This window comes from Thalassophryne amazonica, chromosome 15, assembly GCF_902500255.1.
Source record: "Thalassophryne amazonica chromosome 15, fThaAma1.1, whole genome shotgun sequence".
NCBI classification, from domain to species: Eukaryota; Metazoa; Chordata; class Actinopteri; order Batrachoidiformes; family Batrachoididae; genus Thalassophryne; species Thalassophryne amazonica.
In genome coordinates, this window is record NC_047117.1 from 65011676 (window position 1) to 65030212 (window position 18537).

At 41.2% G+C, this 18537-nt stretch overlaps 1 protein-coding gene across 2 annotated transcripts in view; it reads right to left on the reverse strand.

Annotated features, from left to right (window-relative positions):
• Positions 1-737: 737 nt before the first annotated feature.
• The window catches only part of palm3 (paralemmin 3), a 113974-nt gene continuing 96174 nt past the window's right edge, over positions 738-18537 (reverse strand). Inside the window, exons 4-8 of one of the 2 annotated variants that reach the window (XM_034187855.1) lie at positions 16392-16519; positions 14511-14580; positions 12345-12369; positions 7745-7798; positions 738-3423 (exon numbers count right to left, since the gene is read on the reverse strand). In XM_034187855.1, coding sequence (XP_034043746.1) covers positions 2516-3423; positions 7745-7798; positions 12345-12369; positions 14511-14580; positions 16392-16519 — 1185 coding nt within the window. In that variant the 3' untranslated portion in view covers positions 738-2515. The remainder of the gene's footprint in view (positions 3424-7744; positions 7799-12344; positions 12370-14510; positions 14581-16391; positions 16520-18537) is intronic. The other variant, XM_034187856.1, reaches the window with a different exon arrangement.

An 18537-nucleotide genomic window follows, 5' to 3' on the forward strand; every position in this document is an offset into this window, starting at 1 on the left:
TAGATGTGATCAAATGTCAGGATGTATTTAGTTCATGCACTTGAGCTGAAGTTTTTTTGTGGTGGTGTCAGGTATTTTCTTCCAACCTTTTCAGTTTCTGTATTATTTTTCAGATAATTTTCACAGAATATTGGTTATAACTGCTTTGTCATTGCTTTTTGGCACTTGGTTTCTGACTGATAATTGGAAGATAGTCAAACAGGCATAAAATTGGAACCGCCATGTTGTGTGGGCCGCCAGAAGAGGAGGTACTGCTGGCCCATCCAGTTTTGATGGTGCAGGTAAAATCAACAAAAAAAAAAAAAAAATGAGATTGACTGAGGCACTTTTGATTGAGATATAATACAAAATGTAAACCAAATGGGCTTTTCAATATTAAATTCAAATGTTCACAAAATCCACAATCCGGATCAGAGGTGGATCAAACTTCGTCAGGTGACAGTGAGTGCCAGTCTGCACCTCCTTTTCAAATATGAGAGTGATTGTGGTACGTTTTATTAAGATATAATGTACAATATACATTATATGGGGTTTCCGAATAAAGCTGGATAAAACTTTTGTCAGTCGATAAAGGTTACCATCGTACATAATGCTCTCAAATATGAAAGGAATTTTATCTTTTTTGATAGAGTTATGAATTTTTGAAAATTCATTCATTGTTAAAGATAGGGATTTTTCCAGTTTTCCAAGATTTTTCCTTACTTTGGCCTTGAAAACTGAATCAGTTCTTGTCTATCAGGATATGACTCTTCCGTAAAAATTTCAGAATGATATATAAAAATTGTGGACTCAAGGCTGTTCACAGACAGACAAACAAACGGGTGAAAACATAACATCCTCTGACCTCGTCGTTCGAGGTAATAAAATGTACAGGTCACAAATCCACATTTTGAATATTCATTAGCTGGTAACTTCCAAAATATTGATATTTGTAGTTAAGATACATCAGACACCAAGATGGTGCACCCTTAAAAGTGACCTTAGGGATTTTTCAACCTAGGCTCCATTTTAAAATGCGTCTGGGTTTACATTTCATTTTATTTTGGCTGGTGTTGTAACAATGACACCAACCAAACTCAACATCACGGCTCACTTGGAACTCTGAAAATCTTCTGCAGTGAACAACGCTTGCAATTTTGATCAACACATGGCTAAGTACTTCCAAATATGTGTTACAGAAGGTCAGATAAATGAGTACATATAAAAATAAATGGCTTATTTTTTCTATTTCTTTCTACACTTTTTAAAATAAACAGTAATATATGGTGGATTTTAAAGCTTCATTACATAACCGAAAACAGAGACTTTCATCAATGTTTCATGACATCTCCTGGCCCACCTTCAGTACTTTTGGAATCACTGTGCTATATAATGTAACTGTAACGAAAAAAGAGATCATACAAGCAGTGACTTAACTCAGCATTCTTCCCATTTGGTCTCACACTCCCCATTAAGTCCATCCAAGTCGACCATTGAGGAGCTCCTTCCTGTTGTAAGCAGTAGAATGAGCCCGTCCACAGGGATCCGCCTCGTGCTGCCCGACACTTCTCTCCTGTTCAGTGGTGACCAGAAGCAGTTTACTGTGCGTTTACCTTTCCAATCAGCTCACAATGTACATCCATTCACGGTGTGAGCTGATGATTATCATTTTGTCCAGCAGTGAAAAGCTAAATCCTAAAAACATGTTAAAAAAATAAAAGTCCCCATGCTGAAAACAATCTCAAATTCATCTTTACAAAACTTTTACAGATTTCCATCCAAAAGTCTGTTTCTGCACCTTTGACTTGAAAAGGAAAGGAGCAAACTTCTCTTCTCTCTCCACCTCTCTTCCACAAACTCTCTGGGTGTCTCCAACAAAGTGTAGGCCGCCTCTGTGGGCATCTCATACGTCGAGCAGGATTTTGGATATGGACGTCGGTGATGAACATCACAACAGTTCAAAATGAACTGTTTCAGACTTACATTTTGTTTCAGCAGGGGAGTTTTTCATGTGCCCAAATCTAGAATTGTGGGACTTTGAGGCTCTTTAACATGAAACCACACTATAACATGGAGAAAAAAAAATAAAAAAAAATTAACTCCTTTAAAATATATTGGCCATCATCAATAACTTATTTTATCATTAATGAATAACACTAAAACAGCATAATGATCCCATGAATGACCACAGAAGTTACACATTTTACAGGCATAAATCGAAAAAAAGGGGGAAAAAAAATCAGACGTACATTTGTTGATTCATCTGCTAAGAAAATCAAACTCAATATTTTTTGTGTGAACAGGAGTTCCACAAGGCACTTAAATAGCTTCCTCCTCCTTCCTGAGCTGATTTCCTGTTGGAGCCTAAAGCTCAGTGGGACATTTGAAAACAAATACGACAGCAGACGGTAAAAGTCAAAAGGGATGTGGACTGTGGATGTAATGTTGTTAAAAGGATGGACCACACTGAAGAGCAGTGAGATGGAATATAATAGATGATGTGGGAAAGAGGACACAAAGAAAGCCAAGGGCGGATTCACATGACGGAGCAGCACTGGCAGGTTTTACGTTTTGGTGACTCAGCGTCCACACCTGGGTTAACTCTGGTTGTGGTTTGTGTCTCGGTGCTGGATGGACTGTGAGCTGCCGCTGGCTCCGTTTGGGTCTGAGGTGCTTTGACCTGTGACAGCAGAGGTTCCTGTTCCCCTTCCTCTATCCTGCGGTTCTCCTGTGGGTCAGTCAGGGACACCTCCTGGAAATGGCTGAGCTGCGTGGCAGGATCTTGTGCTGCCTTTGCCTCCTTCGGTGCTGCCATAACTTCATCCTCAACGTCTGGTCTGGGGAAGAGCGAGAGCAGCTGCATCTCAGAGTACACTGGCACTGAAGCCACTGTAGTGCCCTCTAGAGCGCTGACTGGGGACTGCACAGATGCAGCAGCTTCTGGATCATCATTCCCACCTTCAGGTTTTTTATCTACATTCTGGTTTGCCTTCTGGTTGCTCATCTCGACTCCTACAGTTGCTGCGTGTGGCTCTGCACTGACACAAGCTTCCTCACTCTTCTCAGACTGTGTCCAAGCCTCTGGAGCTGCTTGTGTTTCTTCTACACCCTCAGCTCCATCTTTACCTCCTGGATTTAACAGCGTGACTTCCTGCTCATTTGCCCGAGCTTCATGACTCTCTGGCACACTGGCCACTTCTTCTTCAATGATCACTCGTTCTGCTCTATTCACCAAAGTCCCATCCTCGTCTTCACTGACAATCTGAACATCAGCGGGCTCTCCTTCAGAAAAATCCTGGATCTCCATGGGAGCCTCAACTGGACCAGTGGTGGTGGACAGAGTATGACTGACGTCTTCTTCCAAAGCTACTTCACCATTAGTTAAGACAGCTACAGTTTCCTCCAGTGGGATGCTGTTCCTCTTCACTTTCCCTTCAGTTACTCCTGTAAGCATGAATACAAAGAACATCACTGCTGGGAAACCAGGAGAAACCCGTGAAATCATGTTAAGTGAAAAAACAGACTTCATGCAGTTACGCAATGTGGAGTCGCTTCCAATCAACATGCCACAGTGATTACTAGATATCATTGTACATGATGTGGCACACTGATTACAATTAGAGGTTGCTTTGTTACCAACGTGACCGCTTTTAAACAGCAGTATACAGAATATGCTGCACCCTGACAGGAAAATAAGGGTTCTAATTGTTACAGGAGATGATAACAAAAAGAGCAGTTATTGTTCCAGAAAGGAAAAAAGACAACAGTTCAATAAGAGGCACTTCAACTGTTTAATGTGCTGCTGAGTTTTACGCCCCCAAATCACAAAAAGCTGGCATGGTATGAAAAATGAACAAAGAGGCAGTGATTCTGACATTTACTTTGACTTTTATTTCATGGCAGACAGTATGAACCCAAGATATTTCATGTTTTGTGTGGTCAACTTCATTTCATTTGTCAATACACATCCATGTTTGTGTTTAAGGTCTGCAACACATTCCAAAAAAAAGCTGGTGTGCTAAAGCATTCATCATTTTATAATGATGCCATTCCTCTTTACAACAGTTAAAGAGACATTTAGGGATTGAGGATACCAAACGATGAAGCCTGTCCGGTGTTATTTTGTCCCATTCTTTTTGCAAACATGTCTGAAGGTGTGCAACAGTGCTGTGTTGTCTTTGTTGCATTTGTCATTTTAAAAATACTCCACACATTCTCTATGAAGGACAGGTCAGGACTGCAGGCAGGCAGTCCAGTACCCATATCCACCTCACAGTAATGCCTTCAGAATGTGTGCCCACTGTGGTTATGCATCGTCTTGTTGAAAAATGCATGGACGTCGCTGGAAAAGGCGTTGTCTCGAAAGCAGCATATGTTGCTCGAAAATCTCAATATAATTCTCTGCACTGGCGCTGCCATCACAGAAGTGTAAATTATCTTTGCCAAGTGCATTGCTTATGCTTGCACCATTGCCCTTTGTGCAGTGAAATTTCTCCATTATCCTTGAATTGTTTATTGATATTATGCACTATAGAGGGGGAAATATGCAAATTCCTGCCAATCTTTCTTTGAGGAACATCGTTTTTAAACATTTCAAGAAATTTCTCACATCTGTTGACAAAATGGAGATCATCTGCTCATCATTGCTCCTCAAAACCTTTTAGGGATACTGTGATTGCAAAAATAAAATAAAATAAAATAAAAAAATAAAATCATGATGATAATGACCTGTTGATATCCCCCATCTGAAATAGTATTATGTAATTAATTATTTTCCTGACCTCATTACTTGACGTAAACTGGTGTTTTTCTAGCTGTTTTTTGAATGTGGTGAAGGCCTGATATGTAGAAGTGGATGCATATTAACAAATGAAATAAATGAAATATCTTGAGTTCATACTGTCTGCATTGAAACAGAAAAATTAAATTGAAAAATCACTGTTTTTTTTTTAATTTTCCAAATTGGCCCAAATGTTCAAATTTGGGGTTGTGAACACCCCTGAACTTTGACAAAATGCACTGCTCTCAAACCTTGCAATATTTAACACGTGGACGTTCAATACATTCTGGGTTTATTGATATTTTAAAGTTTGCATTTTAACAGGGGTGTTGTGTGTGGGCCGCCAGAAGAGGAGGTACTGCTGGCCCACCACCAGTGGGCGCCCTGCCTGAAGTGCGGGCTTCAGGCACGAGAGGGCGCTGCCGCCACGGACACAGCCGGGGGTGACAGCTGTCACTCATTATCTCTTGACAGCTGTCACCCATCTACTCAACATCATCTCACTCCATAAAGACCAGACGTCATCTCCACCTCGTTGCCGAGATATCGTACTTCATTGGAGGTAATATCCTCAGCCGTTTGTTTGGTACAATATAATTTGTATATTGTGAGTGTTTGCAGGAGTACCGGTACCTCTGTCGGTGGAAGCTGAGAGAGTGCTGGACGGCACTCTTTTCCCCTGAGGAATCACTGTGGTACTCTGCAGCATATTGAGTGAGAGGTGGAGGTGGCATTCCCACCGTTGTTGTTACAGGGTGTACACACACCCACACTTGACTGTCTTTTGTTCTCGCCAGCAGTACCAGATCCGACAGTCGGGGACGGTGATCACCTGGGAATTCGGGACTTGGCGGCTCCAGTATTCACCAGGTTCGGTGGCGGCGGAAATCGTGTGGTTCCGGCTCTTCTCAGGACAGACGTCTTCTATCCTCGAGCCTGCCCACACGTCACCTTTGTGGATTGACTGTAATCATATTCTGAGATTGTCTGTATGTTCGTTGTGCTCCTTCAATCAATCAATCAATCAACTTTTTTTTATATAGCGCCAAATCACAACAAACAGTTGCCCCAAGGCGCTCTATATTGTAAGGCAAGGCCATACAATAATTATGAAAAACCCCAACGGTCAAAACGACCCCCTGTGAGCAAGCACTTGGCTACAGTGGGAAGGAAAAACTCCCTTTTAACAGGAAGAAACCTCCAGCAGAACCAGGCTCAGGGAGGGGCAGTCTTCTGCTGAGACTGGTTGGGGCTGAGGGAAAGAACCAGGAAAAAGACATGCTGTGGAGGGGGGCAGAGATCGATCACTAATGATTAAATGCAGAGTGATGCATACGGAGCAAAAAGAGAAAGAAACAGTGCATCATGGGAACCCCCCCACAGTCTACGTCTAAAGCAGCATAACCAAGGGATGGTCCAGGGTCACCTGATCCAGCCCTAACTATAAGCCTTAGCGAAAAGGAAAGTTTTAAGCCTAATCTTAAAAGTAGAGAGGGTATCTGTCTTTTATCTTTTAGAGAGGGTATTTATCTTCACAACATTAAATTGTTAATTTTTGGCTCATCTATTGACCGTTCATTTGCGCCCCCTGTTGTGGGTCCGTGTCACTACACTTTCACAACAAGGGGATTTTCTTTGAACAGAACGTTAATTTGAATATCACTGAACTGAAAAAATAACCAAAAAACAAAAATTAACAACATAACTCCAGGCTGACCCATAAATGTTAAAAGAGGTGGTGTGTGTTCAAGATGGGGTAACTTGGGTGTGAAGAATAACCTTGAGCACACCCCCATCTTGCAGCTACCAAGAAAGCTAAAGCTAACAGGCTAACTGTGGTTGATTAATGCATATTTTTGCTGACTGGGTGGTGGATTTCATGATGCGTGGCAGAGGCGCAGGTATTAAAAACTACACAGTAAATTTTGCAGAGTAGAAATTTACTCTGCCAGTATAACATTTGGTCCCAGTCTAAATAGAGTAAAATACATTTTGTTATGGAGTGAAATCAGCTCTACAGTCTTGTCAAATCAAGTGGTTTACACTGTGAGAGAGTATATTTAACTCTGTTTGGACTGGGATCAAATGTTATCACAGCAGAGTAAATTTACTGTGTATGACAGGCATATTGCCTCAGTAACTGTGGCACCCTCAGTAGTGCTAACATCCCCAAAAACACTGGAGCTCCAACTGTTATGGTTTAAGTATCAAGTTTCTAATATGCATTTTTAAGGAGTTATATGCACAAAAAATACTGTTTTAAAATGACTTAACATTCAAATATCTGCACTAAACAACTCCAAAATATAATCAACTCATGCACTCCTCAGGGGGCACCTACGGTGTAAGTATCAAGTGTTATATACACAGACAGACACACAGACAGAGAGAAGTGGTATCTCAAAATGTCCTGCATATCATGTGCATGGGAAATGCATCAATGAATGTGTAATGTGAGTTACTTAAAGACAAAAAAGAAAGCAAGAGACAGCCAGACAATGAACACATGCAATAAACTTGAATGAATTAATAATCTTGAAACTTGTATCTGGACAAGAATGTTACAGAACCGGAGTGTTTAAAAGACAAATGCTCATAAACATATAATTTTGCAAATTCTCCCATCAACACCTGGACTGGGATTCCCACATACCTGCTGCAGCATAAAAATGCACAATATGCAAATGAGCCCACATTTGCATGAATATATATGCAGTGAGCCTGAACAGAAACTTGAACTTCTTGTGAAGAATAAGCAAGCCTGTGAATCTACTTCTTTTCTAATGCAAATTTCTGAAGAACATTATATGCTTGCATGCATGCAGATTAATACAGCTATGGGGGAGTTGATAGGGTACGTGCAAGACCATGCTTATATAACATTTAATAAAACAACAGGCAAAGAAGGAATAAGACATTTTCAGGTTCAGGATGCTGAGCAAATAGACTGTCATCAATAAATAGTTAAAAGCAATTTTTTCCCACCTGATCCTGCACCATCATTTTCATTGTTCTGCACGATGGTATTTTGAGACACGTCTGAGAAAAGAAATTCACAGTAGCATTAGTAACAGCGACTTTCTGTTAATTATCGCAGCACTGAAGTGAACTCTTGCATCAGCTAGGAGATTTCAGACAAAATGCAGATTTAGTTGGAAATTCCTCTGTGTGTGTGTGTGTGTGTGTGTATTTTTTTTGGGGGGGGGGGGTATATTAGTTTTTTTTTTTTTTTAGAAAAGGGCATTAAACATAAGAGCTGATTGCATTAAGTTTTTTGGGGGGGCCCCCCCAAAAAATGCTCCCTTACAATGCGTGACACTCATCATTGGATACAAAGTCATTCCAATGGTACCCAAGGAGCCTCAGAAAGATGGCTTGAACCAAAGACATCCAGCTGTCGCCTTTGGTCAGTGGTTAGCACCCACTGACCACCGTTGTCACCACTGAACAGAAAAAAATTTAAAGAAATTTTTTTTAAATGATGGATTATACAGTTTGCCGTTTACCTCCGTGTTCTTGCTGTGCAGCACCAAGAGTCTCCACATGTCAACTGTTAAGGAGTGGCTACATTTTAAAGAACAAACCTGTCATCAGCAATCGACCTTAATATTTTCACCTATACAGTAGTGACAAGAAGGGGTATGAGTGTTTTTAGTTTGCCCCGTGCAATAACATTATGGAGCCGGTTGACAGTGTTTGTGTCTACAGCAATATTGCACTGTTTCAAATCATTTTTGTCCTGACTGAAAAGATGAACTCTAAAACATCTAAAACTAGAACCCAGGTTGAAAAATGTCAGCGTTTCCTTTTAATATTCCAGAGCAGTTCAACAATTTCAATTTCAATTTATTTTCATTTACATCACACCAAATCACAACAGAGTTGCCTCAAGGTGCTTCACACAAGTAAGCTCTAACCTTACCAACCCCCAGAGCAGCAGTGGTAAGGAAAAACTCCCTCTGAGGAAGAAACCTCAAGCAGACCAGACTTAAAGGGGTGACCCTCTGCTTGGGCCATGCTACAAACATACTTTACAGAACAATTCCCAAAACGAATATACAGGAAAAGCTGTTGGTGCACAGGACAGGAGGGTCTCCAGCAAAATTACCACTCCCATCTCTGGATGGAGCTGCACCTTAAACAGAGAGAAAACACAGAATCAAGCATCAGAAAGACAAGAAATACAGTATAATTTGTCAGCATTAAACAACAAGAAAAACAGTATTAAGGTGATCGTCGGCCACTAGCCCAAAGCTTCACTAAAAGACCCAGAATTTAGGTAAAGTTGAGGCCGCGGCCCGCTCCATTTCATAATAAAATGAATTAAAAGAGTGAAAAGCGTAGAACTATGCTAGCCATATGAAAGGGAAAATAAGTGCGTCTTAAGTCTGGACTTGAAAGACTCCACAGAATCTGACTGTTTTATTGATGCAGGGAGATCATTCCACAGAATAATCTATCCAGCAAATATTTATTGGTCCTTTCAGCATTTGATAAACTATGCCTGAATATTGAACCAGTACTAAACTATGGGAGCTGCTGTCTACGAGGGCTGTCAATAAAGTTACGGTCCTTTTTATTTTTTTCAAAAACTATATGGATTTCATTCATATGTTTTTACGTCAGACATGCTTGAACCCTCGTGCGCATGCGTGAGTTTTTCCACGCCTGTCGGTGACGTCATTCGCCTGTGAGCACTCCTTGTGGGAGGAGTCGTCCAGCCCCTCGTCGGAATTCCTTTGTCTGAGAAGTTGCTGAGAGACTGGTGCGTTGTTTGATCAAAATTTTTTCTAAACCTGTGAGACACATCGAAGTGGACACGGTTCGAAAAATTAAGCTGGTTTTCAGTGAAAATTTTAACAGCTGATGAGAGATTTTGAGGTGATTCTGTCGCTTTAAGGACTTTTCACGGTGCGAGACGTCGCGCTGCGCTCTCAGGTGGCGTCATCAGCCTGTTCAAGCTGAAAACCTCCACATTTCAGGCTCTATTGATCCAGGACGTCGTGAGAGAACAGAGAAGTTTCAGAAGAAGTCGGTTTCAGCATTTTATCCGGATATTCCATTGTTAAAGGAGATTTTTTTAATGAAAGACGTGCGGACGGGTCCGCGCGTCGGGACGCAGCCGCCGCGACGCTCCGCCACAGGAAAAACACCTCTGTTGAAAGCCTTAAGGACAAGTTGGAACATGTCCTGCCTGTTAAACAATTTCTCATATACTCACTCCACTGAAAGCCATCAAAAGCCGCCTGGATTTTACAAATGGTTATCAACACGGAGGTGTTTTTCCTGTGCCGCCGCACCGCGTCGGCTGCGTCCCGACGCGCGGATCCGTCCGCACGTCTTTCATTAAAAAAATCTCCTTTAACAGTGGAATATCCGGATAAAATGCTGAAACCGACTTCTTCTGAAACTTCTCTGTTCTCTCACGACGTCCTGGATCAATAGAGCCTGAAATGTGGAGGTTTTCAGCTTGAACAGGCTGATGACGCCGCCTGAGAGCGCTGCACGACGTCTCGCACCGTGAAAAGTCCTTAAAGCGACAGAATCACCTCAAAATCTCTCATCAGCTGTTAAAATTTTCACTGAAAACCAGCTTAATTTTTCGAACCGTGTCCACTTCGATGTGTCTCACAGGTTTAGAAAAAATTTTGATCAAACAACGCGCCAGTCTCTCAGCAACTTCTCAGACAAAGGAATTCCGACGAGGGGCTGGACGACTCCTCCCACAAGGAGTGCTCACAGGCGAATGATGTCACCGACAGGCGTGGAAAAACTCACGCATGCGCACGAGGGTTCAAGCATGTCTGACGTAAAAACATATGAATGAAATCCATATAGTTTTTGAAAAAAATAAAAAGGACCGTTACTTTATTGACAGCCCTCGTATATATGTTGGAACAACCTGACACGACTGTTTGAGAGGCTGTTTGGAACAGGCTGTTTGAAACATGTTCTGCTTGGTCTCAAGGTGCTATATCTGTCGAGGTTATTTCACACATTGCATGAAGCAGTTGGAAACTAGAAGGTGCACTTGGAGCACATACTACCTCTGCCAGGGGAATAGTAACCAACCAGAAACACCTCTGTTAACCAACAGAGGAGGACAGTCAGAATTCAGATTTTTTTTAAATCCCTGTTACGTCTCTATGACAGAAAACGCAAACAAAAAAACTCTCATAATGATAAACTCTAGAATGGGTTCAAAGGAAATCACCCCTAACATTGTCTCAATTCTTCCTGAATCCAAGCACCACCTCTCTAGAAATTTATAATGTAATTCACATCCCAATTTTTGAGTTTCAGCAAGAATAGAGAGACCAAAATACAGAAAGGCAAATATGACAGCTCAGGTTTAGGCACACACTGCAAAAAAGGGGTATCTAAAAACAAGATAAAAACACTAAATCTGAGGGAAATTATCTTTCTGAATCAACAGATAATTTCACTTGACAATATGTCTTGAATTAAGATTGTTAAATCTAGAAATAAGCATGTCAAACACTTAATGTAAGAAACTAACTCATAACACAAGATAAATTATCTAACACTTCTAAAGTAAGTTGTTTTTTTTTTTTATCTTGGTAAGAACCAAATAATTTGCAGTTCATGCTTTGGTGCAGCGTGTTTTCAACAGGCAGCCATCCACAAAGGCCTGTGCCCAGTCGTCAAAGTAACAGTCCACCTGCTGCAGGAAGAGGTTATGGTGGAGTCCTTCTGGTCTGGTTCAGGTGCTAGGGTCCTCAGTAACGATCAGGAAAATGCACCACGTGGCTGTTATGTCATAGCTGATGCTCCTTCACAATACACAAAATACAAGTAGTTTCATCTGTATCTCCCTGACAACAAGGCACAGTAACTGGGTTTGAGGCAACAAACTAACACATGAATTCTTTAAAGAAATCAATGTCTGCCTTTGCCAATGTCCTTGAGCAAGACACCAAACCCCAAATTGCTTCCACTATAGAGAAGCTCTGAGCATCTGCGTGTGAATGAAATTCCCAATCCCAATGCGCTCTCTTCACCCTACCACTTCACCTTTCCCTTCATCTTGCATGTGGACTTTCATTCATTCTCCAGCAAAGGTATCAGTATCACCAAACACCTTTGTTCATCACATCGTGATTCCATAAGCTCTTCCCAGGTGTCTCTCGAGCTCAAATGCTGAAAAGCCAGAGCCAACACTTTCATCCCATACAGATATACTTTGCATGGCCGAGTCCAGGAAGTCACTGAAAGCCTGGATCTTGGTCTTGATCCAGTACAATCGACAGATCCAGACAGTTTCTCAAGTGCTGTAATCAGAGCATCCAATGATTCTCCAAAGATCACAGCATTAACTGTGACGTCAAGGTCAGTAAACCTGTAGGCTTCCACAACTGCACCCAACACCCAGTCCATGCAAGCACTAAACAGAGTAGAAGGCAGAACACACCCCTAATGAACACCATAATTACTAGGAAAATCCCGGGTTTCTGCTCACAAGCTGGTTGTGAAGTCTAGCAACTCTGCGGCTGCAAAGAGTAAATGCCAATATTTTGTACGCCTGAAATATAATAACAATAGCAAAATCAATCTGATCACTTACCTGCTTCTGACAGTGCCAGCGCCTCCTATTGGATGAGAACGAAAACAGAAAAGACAAATGTTCACGTTTATGTCAACAAAAAGTAAACACCAATGAGACAGTGGACTATCAAATGAGGTTTTATGCAACAGGCACTGACGATTATTTCAGCACCTTATACTTGGTAACATTTTTTGAGAATATTTTTATGTGTTGTCAAGCATTTTTTAAATGCATTTTATATTTTAATGTATTTATTGAGTTACTTTTATGTATTTTATTGTCTTATTATACAGCACTTTGGACCCTGTGGGTGATTTTACAGTGCTTTATAAATAAAGCTGGATTGGATTGGATTTTGTTTTTCTTTGCCCACAAAAACTAATTTTTTGCAAGATATCTGGTCAAAACTTTTTGCCTGGTCACAAGGGGGAGTAAGCGAGCTGCAAAGCCAGATTGAGCCTTTTAAAAGGTCCCTTAGCTTCCAGTTTGATTTCTTTACATCTTGTCGGTACAGCTGATTGACAGCAGGCTGCGCGCTCGCTTGGACATCTGTTACAATTAAAAACTTCCACAGACTGCTGCGTAAATGTCTGTAGGCTTTTCCAGAAGGCATAAATACAAAAAAGTGATTAAAAACATTATGTACCTGGTTGATTTCTGGAATTATGAGCCAGACAGCCACCTGTCACTCACTCCAATAAACCAAAGACTTATTCCTCCAACATAGTGAGCCTGAAGTTGCTTCTATCCCAGTCAGCATTATTAACAGGCTGTAAAAACTATTAATTACAAAAGCCAAGACTGACATGAATGTATGACAGCTGTGAGAAACTTTCTGAAAAGCCCCCAGAGGAATCAGCAGAATGGGAGGGAGAATTTCTTTGTTTTACAATCAGACCTTCAGCAAAGTGAGAAAAACACACTTGCACTTGACTTGAAGTGAAACATTAATTACAGAGCGAATCAAGTGCTGAACTGTTTATGTAACAGGGCCACTTGTATTCATAAAGGCCCTGCTTCGGAACCAGAGGCCTTAAGGGCCTGTCACAGTGGCGTATTCGTAGAGCTGCTCATTGCAGCGTTGTGTTTCATTTAAATACGACTGAAATACGCGCATACTCAGCCTTTAACAGTGTTCGTTCATACTTGCAGCTGCGTGTGTTCGCGTTTTGCACACAGTCGCGTGTGCCATGCTGCACCAGTTTCAGTGCTGTTTTCTGCCTCTGTGGAAGTGCGCTCTGTTCTCTACTGCATGGTGTGGTGCGGCTCAAAACCAGTCATTTAACATTATTATTATTATTATTATTTATTATTTTTTTTATGCAGCGAGTGCGTGTTTATTTTAGAGTCACAGCTCTTTTCAGCTTTGATCAGACTGATCGATCAGGGTGTTGGATGAGCGCACCGACATGCAGCGAGTGCGCGTTTATTTTAAATAGTCACAGTTCTGATTAGACACACACACACAGAGAGAGAGAGAGAGAGAGAGAGAGGGAGAGAGAGAGGGAGGGAGAGCGCGTGCGTGCGAGAGAGCGCTTTTATTTTAAGGTGTCTGATAGAGGAGAGAGAGCGGTTTTATTTTAAGGAGACTCAGACTCCTCAAAATAAAACCGCTCTCTCTCTCTCACAGAGAGAGAGAGAGAGTGCACGTGAGACAGCGCTTTTATGAAACTTAGTCCAGTATGATAAAGTGAAGCAATGATCTTGCAGTATTTATAGCTCCAGAAGAACAACAGGGAGATGTGAAATGGTGCACAGTACCGTGTTGAAGCATGGGCGGGCTCACAATAGCGGACAATAGCACGGCGCTGCGTGTACTCACGTGAAGGCTCCATGCTGTGCTGTACGCTGAAGAAAATTAAACAGGTTTAATTTCTTCCGTCCTACATGCGTAGCCCTCAACATACTGCTGCGTATTGAGAAAAAAACTCCACGTGAAGTGGGCGGAGAGCTGCTCATTACAGCGTAGACGATACGCTGTAATGAGCAGCTCTACAAATACGCCACTGTGACAGGGGCTTTACATCAAAGGTGCATTAAGCGGGGAAATGCATTATTCATGGAAAAAAGCCACAGACCAAAGTTAGGGGATGTTTTCTGCTTAATGGAAGCTGATGGACCAGCTTGTTCAACATGTGTTCCAAACCTCTCTGTGCTTTTGTGTGTGTGTTTTTCCTTCCTCACACTTTTGCCATTTTCCACATCTTCCTTCAGCTTCATTTCTTCATCCAACATCTGGTTCTCCAACTGCAACCTGAGACAGAAACATTTACACCAACACACACATGCATCTTAATTTTGTGTTTTTATAAACTATGACAATATAATCTGAGAAATATTTCTTTGTTCATCCCACTGGTCTTCCGAGATGCCCGTGCCTATTTCCACCAAACTGTGTGCATATATGCTGACCCCAGAATTTCCCTTAGAGGGTTTGTTTTGCAAAAGGTCAAGATCATGGGGTCAAAGGTCAAAATTATGATTCTCTTCCCCCCACTCCAATGTCCACCAAACATGAGACACATATGCATGTAGATTCTGGAATTGCCCAGCTGAAATCAAATTTGCCAAAGATCAATCACTGGGGTCAAGGACATTGGGGTCAAAGGTCAAAATGTAAGTTTTGTCCTCCCATTTGCAACAAACTTGTCACACATTTATGGATTGTGGAGATCAAAGATCAAATTGGGGCATTTGTTGACTCCTCCTAGATCCTTTTGCTAATATTTAACAAACATAGTATGTCAATGAAGGTTGAGCCCAAAACGATCCCTAAAGCATTAATTTATTGTCAAGTAGCAAAGTCAAGGAATTTAATTTCCAGTCCAATTTGGATCAAATGTGGCACACATTTACTATAGGTGGATTCCAGATTTGTCCTGGCAGGGTCAGCCAGAGACCAAACATTTGGGTAAAGGTCAAGGTAATTGGGGGCAAACAGCTACAGCCCTTAATGTCTTCATGCCCAAAGGTATGATTATCTAGTGCTGTCTAATTTTACATCATACTTTTAAAACTCAAACCCATTTAACAGTACTGCATATCTGTACATAACAAATATTATACAAATAATGGATGGTAAGGAGTCCAACATAGAGAAATATTGGATGATGAAAAGTTATATTGGACGAGGCGTAGCCAAGTCCAATATAATCATTGTATTCTGTTTTTATTTACATTTCACACAACGTCCCAACTTCATTGGAATTGGGGTTGTATATATATATATATATATATATATATATATATATATATATATACAGTAGTGTTCAGAATTATAGTCTTAAGAGTGTGCATATCATGAATGCTTGGTCTTGTTGGATTTGTGAGAATCTACTGAATCTACTGGTACCTTGTTTCCCATGTAACAATAAGAAATATACTCAAAACCTGGATTAATCTTTTTAGTCACATAGCACTACTATTATTCTGAACACTACTGTATATAGTAGCAGAATTTTATAATATAACACTGCAGGGTTAGCTAATGTTGTGGCCACTGCCATTTTTATTTCTGCCAGGATGACATGAATTTACTTTGTGCTTCTCAAAATGTGCTACAGGCAAAACCTATTTCATGCTCAGGCTCTGCTGTTAGTTACTGTCACTGAACGCAGTAACTCCTTCCGAGATGTCACAGGTGTCTTGGAGGCTTCCCTCTCCTTCATGCATGATCAAAGTTTTTCAAGTTGGCCTGCTCAAGGCTGTTTTTCCAGTCTGCACAGTAGTCCGTGCATTCCTGGATGAATGATTAAATGAAGGATATGTCACACATGAAATTTACTCTTGACTTTTTATGTGCTGCCTTGTCACTGAAATTAGGAAAGAACACACACCTTGGCTGGGGAAAAGTCATTAGCATATTATCCAGTTACTTTTGGTCCTTTAATGTGATAATTCTGACCTGCTGTTGCACTGTTGCCTACATTTGCACTGCGAACACACGCACACGCGCGCGCGCGCACACACACACACACACACACACACACACACACACACACACACACACACACACACACACACACACACACACACACACACACACACACACACACAAACACACACTTTTCAATTTGCTTCTTTGTGTCCTGTGTCTGGGGGTCCCATAGAGGAGAACGAGGTCTCTGGGCTTCAGGGCAAGTTGGGGACACGGGAGGACCTTCCATCAACCACTGGTCCCTCAGAGATTTCCTCTGCAGTGAGTGAGAGAGGCGGTAGGAAAGGGGACAGAGAAGATGAAGTGATGCCGGTGAGGAAAACAAATTGAGACAAGCCAGACAGAAAGGGCCCCATCTTAATGATCTATAGCGCATAGTCTATTGTATATATATATATATATATATATATATATATACGTGCATAGTGCAAGTATTTTTGGGTGTGTCCAGCTCTACTTTGCTATGTACACAGTGTGTAATCTGAGTGCACAGTACGCCGCAAGCCATAAAAAGGGCTACCTAATTAGTCATAGGTGTGTTGTGGCCATAAGATGAAACTAACCAATCAGAATGTTACCTGTCCCTGTCTTTAATAGGTGGTTGTACCAACAGGTCAGTGCTGGCAGAAAAAAAACCAGCACAAAAAATATACTACGCACTTTTCCCCCATTGGCATTTACTTTTATTTCATTTCAAATACTTGCTTTCAATTTAGTTTTGAGGTACTCTGACATGTCAGTGCACATCATTTTGTGTGTGTGTGTGTGTGTGTGTGGGGGGGTAAACCCTTGTGTGTAAGGTAATCTGAATAATGCAGTGCACAAACAACATAAAAGCTCTGTGCTGACCAGGTTGACCAGGTTTTTGATTGTCAATACTGCAATCACTTTCTGGAGCCCCACAACAACAATACACCAAACACCGCACCAGACCACACTTCACTTTAGGACAAACGCATCCATGAGCGCACAGAAGATCACAAATAGAATTGCCATTTAAAGAACAACCGTGCTGTCCTTGAGCAAGGTATACGTGATGCTGGGGAGGGTGAGATTTTCAATTTACTTAGCATATTTGAGGAGCAGTGTTTTATTTAAAAGCTTCATATGTGCATGCACTTTGGCTAAAGGGGCATTTTTCTTCCCGTAGATGAGGTGAATAATATCTAAAATAAAATCTTCAGCGGATGCACAAACAAATTATGGTTAACATTTAAATACAAATTATTGTAGAAGGAACCTATGCTCCCCCCATCAAGGAGCTGTGCAGTCATCACTAATGACTACCGTCTGAGTGATGGACGCTTTGCATGATGAGATGAGTGATTATGACAAAATGTGTCAGATGTAAATTAATCAAGGGATGCACAATTCATGTTGCAGTTTAGCACAAATTACTTATTCATTCATTTTTGTGATTAATATAGATTGCATCAACATGTTCAGAAAACAATGATGCACTTCCTGATGCTGTGCAGCGTGCCACACTGCACATGCTGAAAAAGAACACAGCACGGCACCTTTACAACAGTCAAGTGTTGCGTTGTGGCATCTCAGACAGGAGATAAAGTGATGGTCGTGACCTACTTCATTTATTTAATTCGTTCATTAGTTTCTCAAATTTTTAATAAAATTGCAAAAATGTCAAAAACACCTTTTTTACATTGTCATTATGGGGTATTGTGTGTGGAATTTTGAGGAAAATTTCATCCATTTTGGAATCAGGCTGTATCATACAATGTGGAAAAAGTGAAGCGCTGTGAATATTTGTCAGATGCATTGTATATGATAATTGCTGAACATTCATTCATTCAGTCATTTTCCATGCCTGCTTACTCCAACAAAGGGTGACAGGGGCGAGGCTGGAGCCTATCTTAGCAGTCATACAGCGTGAGGCGCGGTACACCCTGGATGGCATGCCAGCCTATCGCAGGACCACATATAAATAGGCATACCCACACGCACACCTACAGTCAATTTAAAGTTTCCAATTGACCTAACCTGCATGTCTTTGGAAGTGGGACAACACAGGGCACATTACATGTACACATGAACTAATCAAACGGAAAATAAATGTAGTTTCTGAGCACACAGCAGCATTTAGAGTGGTCAATAAAACGTGACCTCCTTACATAGTATGTATTTCTTTGAACTCCAGAGCTCTGTACCAACCACAGATGGGACAACATCTGCACCGTTTTGCAGCTCCCACTCCTCCTTCGCTGAATGTAGAGTCGCACACTTTGAAGTGCAAATTGTTACGTTAAAGCAGAA